The 22,361-nt window shown below is 36.2% G+C and overlaps 1 protein-coding gene across 2 annotated transcripts in view; it reads left to right on the top strand.

The window, feature by feature from the left end:
- Positions 1-21,606, top strand: part of LOC113112091 (carbonic anhydrase-related protein 10-like) — a 70,311-nt gene extending 48,705 nt beyond the window's left edge. The window contains exon 4 of one of the 2 annotated variants that reach the window (XR_003293390.1): positions 20,939-21,549. Coding sequence is in view for 1 of the 2 variants with exons in the window: in XM_026277485.1 (XP_026133270.1) it covers positions 20,939-21,132 (194 nt within the window). In the remaining variant the exon portion in view is untranslated. Of the gene's footprint in view, positions 1-20,938 lie in introns of both variants that reach the window. The other variant, XM_026277485.1, reaches the window with a different exon arrangement.
- Positions 21,607-22,361: the final 755 nt, after the last annotated feature.

Here is a 22,361-nt window from a genome sequence, read left to right as displayed (position 1 = left end):
ATCTACAAGAATCGAGTGTGATTATTGACTTTTTGTCGCATCTTGCCATCAGCACATGATAATTGACTCTATGAGGAGAAATAATTGTAAATGCTGAATTTCTAGCAATATCAGGATGTATTGTAATTGGCATACCTAGTTAAATCTTTTTTTTATTGCTATACTCTTATTGTATTTTTCTAGTGCTCAAATAAACTAATTATATGATGTCTAAGATTCTGTCTATTGTTTTATAATTGAAAAACGATGCAGTTGTATGTTTAATGACTAAAATAGTTTGTAGTACCCTTCAATACAGCTGGTAAATATTTTTTTTTTTTTTTATATTCGGCGTATGGGGGGCAGGGGTAGACCCAGTATCAGAAAAATGGTTGCAGGAATCTAATTTTTCATGACATCTTCAGATTTGAAATAGAAACTCAAGAGACGTGTGACTTTCAACCCATTACTTTTCTAGATTGCTCCAGTATTTTTATATAAAGAAAAAAATTATTCGGTGTGGTAAAAATTTTTTCAAGGCACTTCCGTGTCTATAACTTTTTATATTTTTGAGCACTTTCAGCTTTGAGTCCAATAATGGGGGTCTGGTTAACAGGTTAAACAATTTTTTTTTTCAGTGATAAATTTTTTCTATATATATATATATATATATATATATATATATATATATATATATATATATATATATATATTAATTAGCAGCATTTACTACACAGAGCCATTGTTCACTGAACAAATGCACAAAATATGATTGTGGTTTTGCGCAGTCTGTCAGTAAACAATGGCTCTGTGTAGTAAATGCTGCTCCACGTGAAAACACGCACATGTAGAGACTTACCGCTGATTACAGAACTGGATTTACTGACAAGATGCACATTAATAACATGCCGATATTTATTGTGCATAACTTTATTTTTTCTCACTGTTGCTGGTCTATCAAATGCCTCAACTTGAAAGTTAGACAGTTAGCGGATCTACATAAACTGGAGAATATATGTGTAAACTGGATGTAGAAATGCAGATGGGACAGTGTAGCATCCTTGTGGATATCCTAGATGAAAGTGTGATTGCTGCTAAGCTGCCAAGACTTCCTCTACTCTAAACTCCTCCAGCAATGTGTTGTGATGAGCATTAAATACAGATCCTGTCTGGATTGCACCTTATCAGGTCACAGAAGGCCCAGAGCTGCTAAAAAAGAATCAGACCAAACAGAGAAGCACAGAACGATTGTTTACAAAGCTCTGCATGAACTGATATTGTTTTGTCTGATCCCAAGGGCCAGATGTCTGGGAGGGGGAATGGAAGGGTAATGTTTTTACAACACACCTGTATGACTTGAAGCTGTTCATGGGGCTCAGTGTGTATTGTTGTGTGTGTGTGTCATTTATATAGTTGTTTTGGCTGGTTGTTTTTCATGAATCTGGATGACACATTAGGTTTAATATGACCCACACTGACTAGGGGAGTGGTTTAGAGGGGATCTCTAATTGAACTCTTGGAAGTGGAAAGTGGTGTTGTTCTTCCGTTTAATTTATTAATTTCACAGGATGTACGCAGAGTGCCTTACATGGAACATCTTGTACACAAGCTTTAAACTTGGCATTAAACTTGTAGCTTGCCCCACTTGTATGCACAAACCTTCTAATTCATGCATTGCAAGAGGAGGATGGCCACATCTGAATCTGTTTCCTCTAAAGGATTCACTTAAAAATCTTGAAATATCATTACTCATACGTTTGGTGTTTCAAACCTGTATGACTTTCGTCTGTGTAAAATTAAATAAGAGTATCTGATTTTTTTCAATAAAAGCACAAGAGTTGTCCATACCGTTCTTTTGAAGTCATACTGTAGTTCTTTGTAATGAGCGGACTTAAATTTTCAAGATGTTATGTACTGAAACCTAGCTCTTCTTGGTGTGTCTGTGAGCAGCAATGTAGCGATACCTGATTGAATAATGATCCCTAGAGTTAACTGGTTCAATGAATCCTGTTGATCTAGTTCACAAAACCAGTTTGAATTATTAATTGATGAATCAGACTGATCTTCAGGCCATGGGAAGGGATGAATATCAGTTGTGACTGACATCAGTTTAGGCATCAGTTCAGTTTATCTGTGTGATTTTTTTTAAATTAGAGATTGACTTTAAGATATTTAAAATTATGTGTTCCATTGGAGAAAGCTATACTGGTAGATGCATTTTAGATTGTAATATTATTTCACAATATGAATTTTTTAAATACTGTAAAAATAAATGCAGTCTTGGTGAGCATAAGAGACTCTCATAAGAGAGAAAAAAGTCTCACTAACCCCAGAGCAGTAGTGTACTGTATATCATATCTTCTATAATATATTTGGGAATCATGGGTTCAGTACATCCAAGAGCAAGAAGAGAGCAAGATCCTCTACTTGCTACTTATATTGCATCCTATATTCTCCAGCAGTGTTTTTATACAGATCCCTTCAGCATGATTATGAAAGCAGACAGATAATGTACTTCTAGAAGACCATTAACAGGAAATGAACTCAAGATATCTTGCTTCTATCTTTGAAAGAAAAAAAAATATAGAATTTGATTTCACGCATACCTTTCATTTTCAGGCAATAGTAATATTGTTTGGGTTCACCTCAACCTTTCTCCCCACAGATTGTGGAGGTGAATTGCCAAAGTGTGCACCTGTAAAACTTGTTTTGTATGAATAAAAGAAGTCAGATGATGTCAGACATCACTTGAATTGCATTGTGGTGTAGCTTCGCTGCAAGGCCATGATTATTATGCTACAGGCTTGAATTCCGTAGCTTTTATTAATGCATCAGTCCCCAGTGCTCTAGCCCTTTTCATATCATTCATGAAATGACTCTGAAATCAGCCCCCATGGATTTGTGCCTCAGAAAATCTGGCCAAGATTTCTTTCTCACATTAATTACCTTATTTATTTATTTATTTATTTATTTATTCAAGAAGCCCAGTACTGATGAAAGACCTGGATGAAGTCTTCTCAGTACTGTCCTCTTGAGTGTACAAGTCTCATCTCCAAGACTTATTCTGAAGAGCTCTCGCTCCTTTCTTTCTCTCCCACACACTCTCTCCTCACTTGCTCTGTTGCTACAATCATATCACTTAAACATGTTGTGCACATGCATCTCATGTCTTTTGTACTGTTTCTGGGGTTCTTGATGTGCAAGATCCAAAAGATATCCTGTTAAAGTTGGCGATACAGAAATTTGGTTTGGTGACAATGTGATGCTGGTATGTGTTACAACTGAATCAAAGAATTTAATCAAGCGAAATGATGTCATATGCCAAGCTACTTGAACTACCAAAATCACCCATAAAATGTACTATCCGGGTAACACAGAACACTAAGATAAGAAAATAAGCACAATCGGAATAAACATGCATTGTAACATAAAGCACCCTAATGTACAGTATTGATTGATATGTTTGATCAGTTTAGCCTTTTCAAATCATCATGACTTTACTAAAATAAAATCTATAGATATAAAAAAAATAGCATATAACAATGTTTAAACGTTAGACCCAGATAAATGTGCACTATATCCAATGGAGACGCTTCAGGACATTGAGACACCACTTGCATTTTTTGTTCATTTTATTATTTATTAGTAAATAATTCAAATATCTCCCTACTATTTCCCGCTGTCAAATTTATGGTAATTACTTTTGACGGTGCTTTGCAGCAAGCTTAGGCCTATTGTGTGCACGTGAACGCAGAACTGTTCAGCTGTGCTGATTTGGACATGGGATGTAATAATGCGCATTTGATCAGATACAACTGCAGTAACAAATTATGAGATGCATTATTGAATGCTTGGTGAAAGAGATGTTTTTAATTGAGATTTAAACAGAGGGAGTGTGGCTGAACCCTGAACATTATCAGGAAGGCTATTCCAGAGTTTGGGAGCCAAATGTGAGAAAGCTCTACCTCCTTTAGTGGAATTTGCTATCATAGGAACTACCAAAAGTCCAGCGTTTTGTGACCTTAGGGTGCGTGATGGGTTGTAGTGTGGTAGAAGGCTAGTTAGGAACGCAGGAGCTAAAACATTAATGACCTTGTAGATAAGTAATAATTATTTGTAAATGATACAGAACTTAATAGGTAGCCAGTGCAGAGACTGTAAAATTGGGGTAATATGGTCCATATTCTTGACCTGGTAAGGACTCTACCCGCTGCATTTTTGACTACCTGTAGCTTGTTTATTGACGAAGCAGGACAACCACCTAGAAGTGCATTACAAGAGTCCAATCTAGAGGTCATTAATGCATGAACTAGCTTTTCTACATCAGAAACAGGTAACATGTTTCGTAGTTTGCCAATGTTTCTAAGATGGAAGAATACTGTTTTTGTGACATTGGAAATATGGTTTTCAAAAGACTAGTTGCTGTCTAATAGAACCCCCAGATGTTTGACTGTATAGGAAGTTACAGTACAGTACATGCGTCTAGTTGCAAACTGTAATCTATGAGATTCTGTGTACCTTTTTTTGGTCCAATAAGTAATATCTCTGTCTAATACGAATTTAATAGAAGAAAATGCTTGGTCATCCAATCTTTTACATTTTTAACACACTGTTAGCTTAGATAATTTATAAGTTTCATCTGGTCTCTTTGAGATGTATAGTTGAATATCATCAGCATAACACTGGAAACTAATCCCGTGTTTTCTAATAATATTACCAAGGGGCAACATGTACATTGAAAATACTAGGTCAGATCCTTGTGGCACTCCATATTTTACTGGTGATAAATGAGATGACTTGCCATTAAAATAAACAAAGTGGTAGCGATCGTGGAAGCGATCAGACAGGTAGGATCTAAACCAACTTAGAGCCTGCCCTTGAAAACCTGAATAGTTGTATAATCGATCTAGGAGTATGTCATGATCTATGGTGTCGAACGCAGCACTAAGATCAAGTAAAACTAGCAATGAGATGCAGCCTTGATCTGACACAAGAAGCAAGTAATTTGTAATTTTAACAGGTGCAGTTTTGTGCTATCGTGGGGCCTGAAACCTGACTGAAATTCTTTATACAGATTTCTTTTTTCTTTTTTTTCAGGAAGGAGCAACAAAACTTTGTAAAAAAATTAAAATGGACCTATAATTTGCCAGTTAACTAGGATCTAGTTGTGGTTTCTTAATAAGAATAAGAAACCAATGTGTTAATAAATTAAAATGAAATAATAACAAATAACCCTGTTTTAAAACTGGAAGTGAAAGAGAAGGCTTGCACATTAAAGGGGTCATATGATGTTGCTAAAAATAACATTATTGTATGTATTTGGTGTAATGCAATGTGTTTATGTGGTTTAAGGTTGAAAAAAAAATGTTCTACATAATGTGCATTATTGTTTCTTCTCTATGCCCTGCCTTTCCTTTTATAAAGCTTATCGTTCTAAAAAGCGAGGTGTATTCTGATTGGCTAGCTATCCAGTGGGTTGTGATTGGCTGAATGCCTGAAGTGTGTGACGGAAATGTTAGAGTTAGAATGAGCCATTTTAGGAGGGTGTAGTTGACGCTTAACTTTTATAAAGAATACCTATTTGGATTTGAGACTTTAGTCTTTGCAACTTTACAAATCTTATTTATGCACAAAGAGCTTGTAACACTCCAAAGAGAAACAAAAAATTTAAATCGCATCATATGATCCCTTTAATGTAACAAATGGCTGCACCCATTCTTAGATTAAAATTAAAGTGGATTACATGTCAAATTATCAGAGGTCATAAATTGTAATTTATAGCTTGCTTTAAATGCTCTTTCTTTATTATTTCATGTCCATGCTTTGCCATATGGCCTGGGTTTGTCTTGTTGATAAATCTCAACCACTTCATTGCCAGTAGTCCTTTAGTTCACATTGTAAAACCAGACACCACACACCATTTTCCTCAATCACAGGATCATCTTCTCAGCAATTATCAAACAGTACATAGTTACATAACTTCCCTCTCGTTCATGTCAGTAATCCACAAATTGCTGGATTTATCAAGTATAGCTGTGTGTAGACTAGGTTAAAAATTGTATTTTGTATGTTTTGAAAGTCAAATACACCCCTGCAGTGAGCCTATAATTTAGTGCACATCCAAAATAAGAGAGCCTTCTGACGTCTTATGTACATCTGTTGCAGACTGAAAAAAACATCTTAAACAATAATGCAGATCACTTAGATCTGCATCAGATAGTTCTTTTAATCAAATGTTACAAACCAAGGTCCGTCAAAGTTCTGTCAAATTAATTAAAAGAAGCCTTTTAGAGTAGTAGCTGATGATGATCATTTGTAGATTTCTGAAAGTCGTTACTCTGTTCAGCCTGGCTTATAAATATTAACTAGTTGATTTAATGCTAGCCCAGTAGTCCTAACTGATTTGCCAAAGGTAGATATTGGTGCTAGTTCTATTACAATTACGGTTACTGCTACTCATCGAGTTCACTGCCAATGCAACCAGTTGACAGAAGCTTCTGCTTAGTCTTACAGACGTTATTTTATATGTGTGCTAAATATAATTCCACAAAAATGGGGAAATGCGATACCTAAATATTTAAAAAATGTATAATATTTGCTATTACACCCCCATTTGTCATAACCCATAACCCATTATCAGATTAAATTAAAGATGTGAGAGATGTCTGCCTGTGATTAGTCCTGGCAGCCAGGCACAACCTCCGCCAACGCCGTAATGCTTTTTTTTCATCCTTGAAGGTAAACATTATTATCGCCCTTTCATCTTTTAAAACCCACTGAATGTGAGACGCATTGCTGTGTCCTCTGTCACGCCCTGCTCATTTGGCACGGTGTCATTCTTTCCCCCCGCAATTAATGAGAGCAAAAGAAAACAAAGCAGTGGGGTCTATTGAATTATTTGATTAAGTAGCTGCAGCTAATGGAGTTTCAGGATTTAAGAGCAAATGATGTATTGCAGATGACTCATCAAGGCATTTAATTTGCACCCTTACCCATTTACGCATTGTCTCATTCATATGGCCATGCATCTTCATTTCATCTTTGAACAGCAGGTCATTCGGGGGTTTGGAATGGTGCAAAACAGGGGGTGGATGGACGGTGCAACCCAAGGGAATTGATTTCTTCATTGCTCTGCCTTACTCTCGCTTTTGCTCTCTTTCTTATTAGTGGTTAGGCCACTGTAAAACAGTGTCTATGATAAGTACAAAGGGCTCGGGATACAGTTAAGTCGCCTGTTAAATCCTTTCAGAAACCACATGCTTGTTTATTGCTTCGGAGCTTAAAGGATTCATGGCTGGCACTCATAATCAGTATTCTAATCAAGGCATTAAACCAGCGTTTTCTCTCGCACACAGCTGTTTTCCTTACAAAACAGTGTTCTTAAATCACACAGCGTCACATGGACTTGAATCGTGCCATATGACAGAGGTTGTGCGGATGATTGAAGTCCTTCCTTTCAGCGTTCATAAGGTCATTCGTTTAAGTTTTATTTATATCTACATGATTAGAGGGGTGGCTTAAAGAGATATTTGGTTCTTACGCAATGATTGCGGAGTTTGAAGGCTCTTTGATTTGCATGTGTCAGATGGTAGATTGCACAGAGTTTTTATGCCTCTGCCGCTTGTTTTTTCAGATCAGTCGGGCTGGATGGATAAACTAAACCGTAAAAAAAAGACTCCACATATGACCATAATCTATTTCAAAGGGAGTCATTTGTCAGTGTGGTTGACCTTTGAGAGACATTACTCCCTTCTTACAGCTGCCACAGACAACTGTCAGGGTTGGAGGTACATCAAGAGACATCAAGAGACTGCTTTTCATAAAATGGCCTCCTCATTCTCCTGCTGGGTCGAATGTACTCAAATATTAATCAAATCCAGCACGCTTGTTGATGCGTTACAGCCTCCGTGAATATAAGCACTGTACTTACACCCTGCCGCATATTCCTAGCACATAGACGCTTGCTGAAAGCAGCCTCAGGCAACCCTCTAGCATCCAATACCATGCACAAATACAGAGAGGCTCCAAAAGTGATACCTTGGACATGCACACAAAGGAAACCAGCAGGCAACCTTGAGCCATGCCTCACCCACTTCTCATCATAGAGAGTTTCCCTAATACGCAGACATCTCCTGGTTCAGTCCGAGTGGCAACAGGTGAATAATTCAAGTGATGCAAAAGAAACACATTGACAGCTGCACGTGTTTCGCAGTGGCTGTTATAGCTGTTGTCTGATACATGGACCTCCTTGGTACCATCCAGCTATCAAAAAGCACCAGTTTTAATTTTTTAAACAGTTGCCAATAATGAGATAAAATTGAGCTGTGGTGTGCTATTGAAAAATGTTACTATGGTGTTTTGAAAACATGGGTTGAATTGAATGCGTTTATTAGGTATTGTGAACTAACATTGAACAAAATATTTTTAATAGCATTTATTATTAATATAAATACATGGCAATGAAGTATTGAATTAGATCAACACTATAACAATACTGGAATATTAATTTATATTTAATAAAAATACAATTTTACGATATGGATCAACATTTGTTTACATATTCTGTATGTTGAACTAACAATTAATAATTTGTAGTCATTTATTATAAATTCAATATTACTATATATATATATATATATATATATATATATATATATATATGTGTGTGTGTGTGTGTGTGTGTGTGTGTGTGTGTGTGTGTGTGTGTATCTATTTATATGTATGTTTGTGTATGTGTATATATATATATATATATATATATATATATATATATATATATATATATATATATATATATATATATATATATATATATGTATGTATGTATGTATGTATGTATATGTATAACTTTTCCAATTTCCGATATTTATGTAATTCTCAACTTTTGGCCACAACTGTATATATATATATATAATGTTGTAACTGTTACCTTGTAGTATTATGAGTATTATACTAAAGGCATTAGTATCCTTGGTACTCATTTGCATTTGCGTATACAACAAGAATACTAAATAAGATTTATATCAATTTTTCTGAACAGACACATTTATGTGGAAAGTGTAAATGTAATTTGCATACAGTCAGGTAGCAGCTAACATGTATGAAGCGACCAAGTGTAAATACCCCATAATAAACTGGACAGAACTGTGTTCAGAGCAAGGTTAAGCACTTACGAGAAACAATAGTCATATTTAGCTGTGGCATGTATCTGGCCACATATCTGATCATTTTTGCTATATTTTTACTAAATTTTCACAGATAAAGTCCAACTTTAACATTGGTTCCAAAATGCATTTATTCTAGCTGCTGTCAGAATTATTCTTAGAACTCAGATCTGCACATCTGTCAGTCTCCCAGCGCTGAGGCATGAAGCCCAGAATTGTCCTTGTCGTTAAGATCTGATTAATATTTTTCCCCGTTGATCAGCCAGAGTGCTCAATTGCACAGTGTTTCCAGCATCAGCGCTCTGTGTCAGGCTGCACCTTTTCTCTCTTTATCAGAGACACATTGTTTCATTATTTTTGATGGGTTGCATGTTAAAGGTGGAACTTTTTTTTTTCCGCCAAAAAAATGTATCTTATATTTGAAGACTACGGAGAATTAAGAATGACTGGTAGATAGAGATGTTCCGATACCCTTTTTCTCTTCCCGATACCGATTCCGATACCTGGGCTCAGGGTATCGGCCGATACCGAGTACTGATCCGATACCTGGGTGTATATCTGTATATACAGCTGTATATACTACTAGCCCTGTGTAAATTGCTAGAATTCTTTTTATGGTGTGCTTCAGACAGATCCCTCAATAAAACATGAACAAATACATGGTGAACTACTGTATTTATTACAGTATTTTTATTATCTAACATGAATTTGACAGTATTATTTATTTTCATATGCAAAAAAGAACTTGCATATGCATATGCAGCCAAAAATCTAACACCGCAAACTAAAAAAAGGTATTTAAGTTTTACAATATAACTGTATAAAAAAACTGCAACAAATAAGTCTAGGAATATAAAAAAAAGATCTATTAATCAGATAATCTCTTTACAACAAAACAAGTAAAAAACAAGCAACCATCTAGGCATAATTATTATTATTATAGAGACGTATTATTATTACTGTAGGCTACAACAGTAGCTTTATATATTGTCAATTTACTCATGTAAACCAAACATTTATTTTAATGGGCTGCCATGAAGATCTTTGAGTGTCTGTGTTTATGATATGACAGTATTCTCAAATGAAACGGTAAATTCTCATGAAGTGACGGTTTATGCGTTCGTGTCCTCATGACACACAGCAGAGACTACAAAACAGCGAGCTCTCGCGCATCTGTGCCAGTCACCCACAGAGATGTAGATTTTGCGGGAGTAATATTTAAATAGTATTTTGCAGTTTAATATTCACAGACACTAGTATATATTCGGCTACTGTCTGGAGCCCTGCGCTTTGACTTACACGGAAGCGACTGAACGCAGCTGCCGGTACTGAATATACTCGAGAGTCTGTAACTACCGGTACTACAGAGACATACTGCTAACCACTGATCTATAATATAGTAGCGGCTTCACTGTCTTTTGGCAGTTTAGAATGTGATGAGTGATCCAGTCATATATAGATAAGGGCTGCTAACGCGTTTTCATTTCTTCTTCGCTGCTCTAAACAGGGGTTGCTTGTGGCAACACAGCACAACTTCCTGTGTTTTCAATGCATTTTGAGCAGCGAAGAAGAACCGTGCAGCGGTTAGGCAAAGCTTGCGGTCATAACTAGGTCTTTTTTAAGAAAATGGTATCGGATCGGTATATGGGTTCATGTACTCGCCGATGCCGATGCCAGAATTTGTTGTGGTATCGGAGATATTTCCGATACTAGTATCGGAATCGGAACAACTCTACTGGTAGATATCATTGTGATATTGGTATCAAATCAGTTCAGGACAAGTATTCATTGTCAAGCTACAAATTACATTTTGTAACTTTTTTATATCTATTTCTTTTGCTGTTACAGACCTGCATTTCCTATTTTTCTAGTTGTGGTTATGTAGCCTCCTTTATATCCTATCACATGTTTCAGTACCTAAGGTGTCCACCCACAGCTGAATTTCCCCACAGTGTTGTAAAAGTTAACCATGTAGGGTAACTTCACAAAGACATGTACCTGATGAACAGCTGTGGAGAGATTTACTGAGGGGAAGTGGAAGTTTTGTAGGACATGAGACTAGTGCTGTGGTAAGGAGAGTCAGATGATCCTGAAACTGTCTGCTGCTTTTGACACAGTTAACAACCAGATTCTCCTGTCTACCCTCAGAAAGATGGGGATCTCTGGAACCGCACTCCTGTGGTTCAAGTTCAGGGTGTCTTTGAGGGGTGAGGTTTCTAAGTCACAACTTCTGGCTACTGGGGTTCCTCAAGGCTCAGTGCTTGGACAAATCTCTCCTCCATCTACAGTACATGACATCATAAGAATCTGTCATTCAGAAGCATGGCTTTTCTTTTCACTGCTATGCTGATGACACTCAAATCTACTTCTCATTCCAACCAGATGATCCGACAGTAGCTGCTCGCATTGCAGCCTGTCTGAGAGACATTTCTAGATGGATGAAGGACCATCACCTTCAGCTCAACCTTACTAAGACATAACTGCTTGTAGTTCCAGCTAACCCATCGTTTCATCACAACTACTCTATACAGCTGGGTTCGTCAACCATAACTCCTTCCAGGACAGACAGAAACCTAGGAGTTGTGATCGATCGTCAGTTAAGCTTCACAGACCATATTGCTATGACGGTCTAGTCCTGAAGATTTGCCTTATACAACATTAGGAAAATTAGACCCTTCCTATCAGAGCAAGTCACACAACTTCTTGTCCAAGCTCTTGTTCTCTCCAGACTTGGCTGGCCTTCCTGTATGTTCTATCAAACCTCTGCAACTGATCTAGAATGCAGCAGTAAGAGTTATCTTCAATGAGCCAAAAAAAAAAACTGATGTTAATACTCACCTCTTCAGGTTACACTGGCTACTTGGGATTAAAAGGAGGGGCATTTTCATTTTATAGAGCATTTGATCTGTGAAAAATAAATAAAATCTGTGTAGTTCAGGATTATATCATCAGTATTTTTGTACATTTTTATTAATTAATTAATTTATCTATCTATCTTTAAAAGATTTCTGCTCAAAGTTTACTTGTATACTTTTTTAAACCATTAACATTATACTGAATTCAAAGATAATGTAAACACATATGGACTAAAAGCCAAAAAGCCTTGATTATGTTTTTGTCTAAATCAATCAATCTGGCTGTTTGATAAATCTAAAATAATGTATTTTTACTAATAACAAAATAATAATGTTTAATATAAATGCTCATCAAATAATAAAATAATAAAAGTATATTAAGCAGCATAACAGTTTTCAGCATTGATAAAATCAGCATATTACACAATCATTTCTAAAGAATCATGTGACAGTCTGGCTGCTAGTAAATACATTAAATTTTTGTGTGTACAGTATGTGTAATTTGATTTCAATAATATTTCAACAAATTAAAATTGTTATTGTATTAAATGCCTAGATGAGCATGAGACCACTTTTAAAAATGTATAAATAAATAAATAAATAAATAGAAATTCTTACCAACCCCAAACCAAATAATATCATGGCTTATGATCCAATCAATCCTGATGGACAAAATCCAGCCCAATCCCATATTATTGCCCACTGAAAATAAACTTAAATACATCATATTACATAAGTTAATTGTGTTGTGAATGCATGTTACACATGGGTTAGTGTTTCTTTACAAATCATTATTCCTCTGTTGTTTTTGGATAAACACATGTAATGAGCACAATTTAGATCTCAGTGACACAGGAATCCTCTCTTCTGACAAGCATGACCAAGATAACAGCAGGATGACTTGGGGATTATTTTCAGATTCAATGAGAGGTTTAGGCTAAATCCACACTCTGACATGCCTGACATGGTTAACGGACAGCCAAAGAGAGCTTAAGTGTTGGGGAAAACAGGGCAGAGACAGAGAGAAAAAAAAAAGATAAAACGTGTGTAGTGGTTCAGTTGACTAGAAGGCTAGCCTCAGGACTGCCTATTCAAATGAGTGTTTACACGCCAAATGAACACAAGTCTACGTCTACTAGTAATTTTGTCCTCCACTTCAGATATTATCCTCATGCTGAATTATAACGGAATCAATAAGTCTGGGTTTCTTACCTCTAGATATGTTCCATAACTCATCCCAGACACGTTTTGCATGGTAGTCTGTTATTTACTCAATGTCAGAGCTGCATGATGTCACACCTGAGCTGATCGTGTTCAAGTACAAGTCAGGAAAAAAAAAAAAATTGGCCATTGATATCAGAAATATACTATAACAGAAATGTTATAGTATATTACTGCTAACTAGTATAGTACATTATAATAAAAAATATGTTACTGCTGTTTCACTTCTGTTAATGCACTGAGCAGGCTTATTGGATTCAGAAAACAGGTTTGTTGTGTTTCCTCAGAGATTCCACTTTGAAGTTCTGACTTGAGGGGGCATTTCAGTTAAAAGTTCCTACAGGGAACTCAGAATTTCCAACTTCCAAGTAGAAATGGAATATACCCTGTGTAGAACTTGTGATTATCCAATGGGACACACTTACAACATAATGTTGTAAAAAATTAAGCAGTTTTTACAGAGTGTTATTTAAAGGGGTCATATGACATTGCTAAAAAGAACATTATGTTGTTTATTTGGTGTAATGCAATGTGTTTATGCGGTTTGAGGTTAAAAAAACAAACATTATTTTCCACATCATGTACATTATTGTTGCTCCTCTATGCCCGCCTTTTTGATACGCATCGATTTTTACAAAGCTCATCATTCTGAAAAGCGAGGTGTTTGCTGGTTGGCCAGCAATCCAGTGCTTTGTGATTGGCTGAATAACTCATGTGATGGAAATGTTATGCCCCTAATCATACTGTGCATTATTTGTCAGAACACTGGCTCAACGAGACAAAACCAATAAAACCTTTACAAACTAGGCTTTTTTTTTCATCCAGTATGGACATAATTATTGATTATAATTACTTATACCGTGTTTTAACACATTGAGTTGTGTATCACTGTAAACATAAAACCATGCCTGCATTTGTGATCAGAGAAACGACAAACAACAAGTGCTATTCTACATTGCTCAAAACTCACATTTGAATCATCAGTGGAAAATTATTTAAATATAAAATACATCGTTTTTAGAGTCAGAAGCACCAGACTGTCCTCCATAAAATCCACTGCACACATCTGAATATTTGGGTTGAACTTTTATGGAACTATGTTGTACATTTAATTGAACCACTGATTTCTAGTTGTGTCCTCTTTTGGAAGGCAAAACAAAGTTGTTTCGCTTTCACAATGAAATGCACCGCGTCTCCACAACATTGCGCCGGCAGCAACAGTGAAAATAAAAGTTATGCCTTCTTTCTTTGCGTGGACATTTGGGCGGTGTTATGCAAATCTTTCCACACAGTGATGTAGACGTGGGGGCGTGTTAAAACATACCTTTTTTTTTTTATCAATGCATCATACACATCTCTGTACCAATCAAATATGCAACACTTTGTTTTACTTAGATTATACTTATTATCTAATTTAATGAACCTGCACCGCAAAGTTTTCCTCTTGATTTTAGGGCATGTTATTGCAGAACCCAGACCTAAATGATGGGATATGTTTCAATGTGGTATTAAATATGCTTACACGCTGTGAATAAGTGCATTCAGTGGACTGAGCTTTGACATTTCTCAGACCTAGGATAGTCTTGTAGACACATTTCTTGTCACATCCTCTGATGTAGTCAAGACTACACAATTGTGGGTATCATGACAGGCCTATCTTCGGTCCACTTCACAGATCATCATCTTTGCATGTTTTTGGATTCAACGAGTCTGTATTATTTTGGAAGATTTGTAACAGCGCCCTCTACTGTATAACATGAATAGCTTGTGAATGGTGGGAAAGTGTTGTCTCAAGCCAAGAAAAAAGACTTTTAAATAGTGGCCAAAGCATTAAATGGCACACTGCATCCAGTAGTCTGTATAGAAATATCAACTGTGCTACATTTGAAATCCTTCCCGTAGCATTTAATTCTGTTCTATGTGGTTATTGTCAGCTCAGAAGTGCTCAAGGATAAAGCCGCTCTTCAGCGTATCCTTTGGAGGCCAGCATTGAAGGACTCCTCAGAGATGCGAAGCCTCCGAAACAGGCAGATGACATTTAGCAAGCGAGAGGAGAAGGTCCTGTTGAGTGCTTTGCTGTTGATGTCTCTGTGGTGGAGGAGCCACATACGTGTGCGGCCTGTGAAGAAACCATAGAGATTTTAGTGACCATGGTTCCTCTGTGCAGGCTGTACCATGGCAGTTTTATTCTCATTTGTATTCTGCTTTGAGAAGCCCTCTTTTCCGCCAGATCAGATATCCCTGCCCATTAACAAATGACAGGAGGAGTTATCTTGACTGACATGTTTATTGTTCTTGGGTTGGTCCGGCCTAATGAGGCCCACCGGCCCAGGGTGCTGAGATTACGCTGGCATTAGAGGACACGTCCAAAGAGGTTCAGCTGTCCTATGCCATTTAAACACGCCGACTGCATGCTTGTCCCGCTGGATGCCACTTTACCTTTGGAACTGTTTACCTAGACAATGATAGTTTGTGAATGATTCGTGGTCTCAGCCACTAATCATTACGTGAGGGTTGATACTCCTGTTTGCTCTAATGCTACACCTGATAAAGCACTGCTTTGATGAACTGCACCAATTAAGGGACAAAGAGCTGAATTACTCAGATGACATTCTGACTTTCCAAGCGCAAAACAGCTGTCTTTTGCGATTTGTGTGTAATAATCTTTTGCAAGATTGTTGTATGCTTACTAGTTGCAAAATTATTTCAATATACAATGTTGTTCTATGATCTTAGTTATTTTTTTTTTTTAAATAATGAAATTCATAGATTACTTCATACAATTGCTTGAATACACCTTTTCTTTGGTGAGCATGTTTTTAATTTATGAGGTAAAATGACAAAATGTAGTGGATGAGTAATTCAAAATTTTTGTTACATAAATGTTTACATTTTTGGTGTCAGTTTAAAAAAAAAGTTTTCAAAATTAAGTAACTGATTTATATATTAAAACATTTTAAACATTGTTTATTTTTGTGATGACATATCAATATCTCACCAGTCATTACTCCAGGCTGGAGTGTCACATGATCCTTCTGAAATGTGCTAATTTGGTTCTTAAAGTGATGGTAACCCCAAAAATGTAAATTGTGTCATTAATTACTTACCCTCATGTCATTCCAAACCCCATAAGGACATTGTCAAAATAGTCCATGTGACATCTGTGGTTAAACCAAAATTTTATGATTCTTTGAGAATACAAAACAAGCACAAAGAAAATAAAAATTATGATTTTATTCAACAATTTCTTCTCTTCTGTTTGGTCTCTGATGCCATTCATGACAGTACCATGACACACGCTTTTGTGAATGGAGGCGGAGACTTACTGGAAGAGAAGAAATTGTTGAATGAAGTAATTATTTTTGTTTTCTTTACACACAAAAAGTACTTGTAGCTTCATAAAATTTGTTGAAATGCTGATGTCACATGGAGTATTTTAATAACTTTATTTTCTGTATCGACTTTAAATGTAGATCTCAAAATGCTGAACAAAAACAAATACACTGTATAATTTAATACAACAAGCAAAGATATGAAAAGAAATATAAAACAACAACAAATAAAAAACAATAAAAATAATAAATTACACAAATGTTTAATTAAAAGCTACCCTAAAAAAAAAGTCCTTGCTACCTTTCTGGGCCATGAATGTGGTAGTACCCTTGTTGTCTACGCAGGGTCGGAAAGCTGTCAGATGTCATCAAAAATATCTTGATTTGTGTTCCAAAGATAAACAAAAGTCTGGAAAAAGTCTGGAGTTATTAATGACAAAATTTTTGGGTGAACTATCCCTTTAAAAAACTTATTATTAATGTTACCATTTCCAGGCTTTCCTCTGGTTTCTTGTTTACTGCTTAGAGATAATAAAGCTGATAGCCAAGGTTTTTCATTTCTTTCAGTTTTGCCATATGCTGGGGATAGAAATGAACCCTCCCCGCAATTGTGAAGTTTCACTGCCGCCTCCAAGTTTAAAGATTGGTTGAAGAGGCTAAACATTTGAAAGCAACTTCCAAGCATTTAGCATCAGTTTTGTAACAATATTTTATTTTTATGTATTCATTGCCAATCGGTTTGGCAAAACAGACAGTAGTTTTTAATGTTTGACCAAGATAGCCAGTGATATATCTGGATGTTTTCAAAACTCACTGCTTTTCCACATGTTCCTTTTCCCTCTTTTAAGACAGTGCTCCTCAAACCTGTCCTGGGGACTTCCAACCACTGCACATTTTGTATTATTATGAGCTGATGAGCCGAATCAGGTGTGTTAAATGAGGGACATACAAATTATGCAGTAGTTGGGGGTCCCCAGAACAGGGTTGAGAAGCACTGTTTGAAGGAATACTTTTGCCTCTTTCATTCTAACTATGGTAAGTGCATAGCTACTCTCCTGTAGTCTTGGGGTAGAGGCTCTGTGATTTTATGGCAAGATCTGGAGTGGAAGTGATTAATGAGCATCTTAATTGGTGCAAGTGTGTCTTCTTAGTCCTATAGTGCATGCCTTCGCTCGACCCTGAACTGTAGTAAACCTCGAGGGTGGCCACTACACAGAGGAAGCTAATTATTCTGCAAGTGCTAGTCTTTTCTTTCTTTTTTATGTCAAAGAACAAGATCCAAACCTTGTGATCATGGGAATAGATGGAGTACTCTGTCAGTGAATAACATTGTGATCGACCTTGATTTGATATGATTAACAAAACCTTTCCTGTGCTTAGATTGTAAGTGCAAACTCCAAATAATTTATTACGGCTAAACGGAAAAATATGTTTTATGAGGATGATTACTGTAATGATTAAGTCTAATAAGTAAATGTAACTTTTGTCTTAAAATGTGTATGAAACGAGAAATGTGAATATATATATATAGGGTTAGGGTTAGGGAATATATATTCAATATATAGGGTTAGGGTTAATATATATATAGAATATATATTCAAAATAACCATACATTATAAAAATACATAAATAAACCAGGCTATCAGTCAAATTTACTCCCCCCACCCCCCTTTTTAACCACTAAATCACACCACTGCATACAAAAAGAACAATTACACTAAACAGAAGACATTAAAATGCTAACCATTTTTAGTACACTGCAGCATCAAAGTACAACCATTTATGAGAATAACAATGTATTTTAACTCCTGTATTATGTCATGTTGTCCTATGTTTACTGTTAATTTTTAAATACCTGTATCACCAGTGCTGGTATATTGCATCACCCCTAATTAACATAACACTATTTCGTTATTTAGATATCACGATTATTCAATTTAATTTTAATTTATTTGGCCTGGATAGTGAAAGAAAAATGACCAACATCCAGCATGTATATGACTAATGATGTTTAAATGGATACCTCACAGTGTTGGTCTTGAACTGAGATGGATCTATTTATGCTTATTATATACACACGATTGAGGCATTTTAATTGTTATTTTGGATTACCACTGTATGACCTGGGGCCTTAAAAGATAAAAAGCTTGCAGCCATGCACTAAAGTGGATATTTGAATTTTAAGTGAGTTTATACAGGTCATTAAACAGAACAACCTCTTCTGTCTTTTTAAAGACCAGCTCTGATGTGCCCAGTCACACTGAGAGATAAGTAATTAAACCATGCATTCAAAAATGTGTTTACTCACTCTCATGTCATTCCAAGGCTATTTAGACCATATTTCATAGAACATAAACTTTTTTTTTTTCTTTTTTTGGGGGGGAAATCTTTATATAATATTTATGCAAAATTTTATAAAAGCCATTTCTCCCAAGCAGTAGACTATGTTATAAGATTTCTGAATATATACAATAGATTTGAGTGAAGAGCAGACTAAAATAGTTGAGAATCTTCCCCTCTATTAATATGTTAACCGCTATCCCTTTAGCGTAAAACTCATTGCTGTTCAGATTAATGCATTTTAAATCTATTTTTAACATGCAGCTTATCTAAAGTGAAGATTCAGCTTGATTTTTGTACACATGGATTATTATATTGCCAAAGGTGAAGAGCTGTTGACTGTGGTTGCTCTTTTAGCACTACCAATAGGTAATAAGTATTTACCATTTATGACATGTCACCTGTGTTTAGCAGATCGATTCCACACACTGCAGCCCCATTCCTGTTATAGATTTCCTGTCATTTCAGTGACGGATGTAGAAGGATGTGAATTATTTCCCATTCTTCTGCCTGCATCTTGTAGGACATTACAGACTAATTCAGCTTTTTCCTAAATAAGAGATGACTCAACATTTTTTTTGGAATCCATTTTCATTCTCTACACTGCACCATCTAATGCAGAAATGCCAGAAAATGAGAGTAGAATAGCAGCCGGCTGTTAACGCCACTGAAGCGATGGCCGACCGCACCAACCATACATGCTTCTATTAATCACAAAGCTGCTCCATTGCCTCAGTTGAGTAACGCTTATGTTTATCAAGAAGTGTCCACAAACAATATGCTGGCCTTCTTAGCGTAGCATTAGGGAGTCAGAGATTGCACATCCTTTGCACGTGTGTCTGGGTTTATGCTCTTTGTTTGTGTACGAAAGTATGTGTGCACGCGGCTACTAAGTTATTCTCTTATGGAGAATAGTTGAACACTCACATGACAGGAAACAGCAGGTGGTGCTTGTTCAGGAAAATGCAGGCTCGAATTATGGCGACTCGCAACATGAAAAATACGGTGTGGAGACCACCTGCTTCTCTTAGCATCAGGACAAAGGAGACAGTGATTTATGAATAGTCTTTACTTATATGGAGGCCTGAAATGAGGGCAGAAGCGTTGATGTCATTGTGGTTGGATAGACATTATAAATTATGTGTTGTCGCTTTTCTGTAAAGCCAACTGGGTCATTTGACCAAAATGTTCCAGGAATGGAATTTACTTGATAGAAGATGCAAGCTTGGAGGTCCTTAACCACACCACTGACGGCTCATAAATTATTAATAAAGAATCCTGTTTTGCAAGCTGCCAATCATCTGATGTAATGGTTGTCAGGTGGAGGTGCATGTAGCACAATGCTGTGAAAATGCCAAGGCGAACACTTCGTATAAATAGTCTAAATTGCTTGAAAATGTCATGGGCTGCTGGAACTCGGATGTTGAGTAAAGTTATTTAAAAGAATAGAGGGATATTGTTGTGCCGACTTTCTCATGAGTATCAAAGATTTATGATATAGGGAGACCGGGGGCAGCTGTAACATTTCTAACATTTCCCTTCATAACGCACTGCTACAAATCTAGCTGGCCTCTTTTGGTATGAGAAACCGTAGCTGTGAGCCGTAGCCATTAATAGACTTCTAATAAGAAAATCTAGATCTTAAAATTGAAATGAATAGAAGTCATAGTGTTACAGTTGTAACAGTGATTGCTAGTAGTTATATTAACGCACTCTATCTGAAATAACAGCATTATATTACCTCGAAGTAATATAATTTATTTAATACCTTTTAATATCCCTTAATCATCTTCATTTTTATATGGTGCTGCTTATTTTAGCTGCAAGGAATGTTTCATGTATTTAAAGCAGAAGACATGGGGATAGCTGAATTAATTTAATTGTTACATATTTTCTCATGCTTTATAATTATTACATCCAGTTGTGGTTCTTATTTATTCATTCATTTATTATAAATTAAATACAAGACTACTTATTATGAACAAATGATTTTGATTGTTTGAAGAACGTCCTGCAAACCGTCACTGTGTACATTCTCCCGTTGCAGTGCCATCGTTCTGGGGGCTGGTAAATTCTGCATGGAATCTGTGTTCTGTGGGGAAGAGACAGTCTCCAGTCAACATTGAGACAAGCCATATGATATTTGATCCCTTCTTGACACCACTGAGGCTCAACACTGGCGGACGAAAGGTAAACCATGTCTTATGTGATGTCTGCATGGCAACAGTGTCAGTGCGGTGAGCTGCCTGCCTGGAAAAGTAAACATTATTTCTAGTGTCAAAATGCTGTGATCAACTGTGAAAATGCTACTTTAGTGAAAAAAATAAAATACGAAAATGCATCTAGGTCAGTGGTTATGCAAGATTCAGAACAGTTAGGAAAGTAAATGATGGTGCTTAGTTTGAATCGCTATTTTCCACTGCTGTTTTTACTGTAGCTGATATCCTTCACCGTGTCATGCTAAACTCCAACAGCATTTTTTATCATTATTATACATGCAGCTCTGACTTCATATCATTCGAGATGCAGGACGTTTTAAAATGAACTAGATATAGATACACTGGAAGAAACAAGAAACCATTTTCACTCAGAAATTGCTAGTAAATGTCACAGGCATTTACAACTACGCACTTTGAATTAAACATGCCTGTATTTAGATAAATTGTGTTTGTAAAAAAAAAAAAAAAAAATCCATGAGCACATTATGCATCAACTAACCACATAAAAGTGCCATCATTTGTTTGTCAATAGAGAGAGGATGACATGTTTTGCATATTAATGTATCCTCTCTTCAAATGCATCAGCAGTGGGTAACTGAGGTCGTGCATGTGGCGGCACTGAAGACAGAGATTCATAGTCATACATTCAATGACTAGAGAAAGGAAGGATAATAATTCACTGCATGGTAATTTGGCCAAAGCACTCTTGTCTTCTTGTCAAGTCTTATTAAATCATTTGTTGCATTCATCATCTGTAGTTTAAAAGAATAGCAGTTCACACTGAAACAATTTAATGAAAAGGGCTGGTCCTAAACTAAAAAAGGTTAATTGCTGTTTTTAGCGGCACATTTAAAGCCATTTACTAGATTTTTGCTTACTAAATATATCAGCATAGATAGTTCATGAGTTAAAAAGTTTAGATCAGTCTTTAGAGATTGTTTCAGATAACCAAGAAGCAACCCTGTCCTCTGATATCCTGGAACATGTTAAACAAATATTTTTTTTTCCATAGAGATGTTTTGGTTTCAGTCGTACTGGACTGTAGTCCTTGATGAGTGTGTTTGAAGTCACACCATACGTGTCTGAGTTTCATTCAGAGTGGAGTTTACATTTGCCTGGCTCTCCACAGCATGATAAATGGACTAATGAATAATTAAAGGAAATTAAAATGACCTCAGAATAGAAAACCAATTAATCAGGCGCAGACATGCATCAAGGTTATTTGCTTTGGATTGAGGGAATCACAGTTAT

The sequence above is a fragment of the Carassius auratus genome, chromosome 12, assembly GCF_003368295.1.
Source record: "Carassius auratus strain Wakin chromosome 12, ASM336829v1, whole genome shotgun sequence".
Classification (NCBI taxonomy): Eukaryota; Metazoa; Chordata; class Actinopteri; order Cypriniformes; family Cyprinidae; genus Carassius; species Carassius auratus.
Note: the sequence above shows the minus strand (reverse complement) of the source record. Positions and strands in the feature narration are given on the sequence as shown.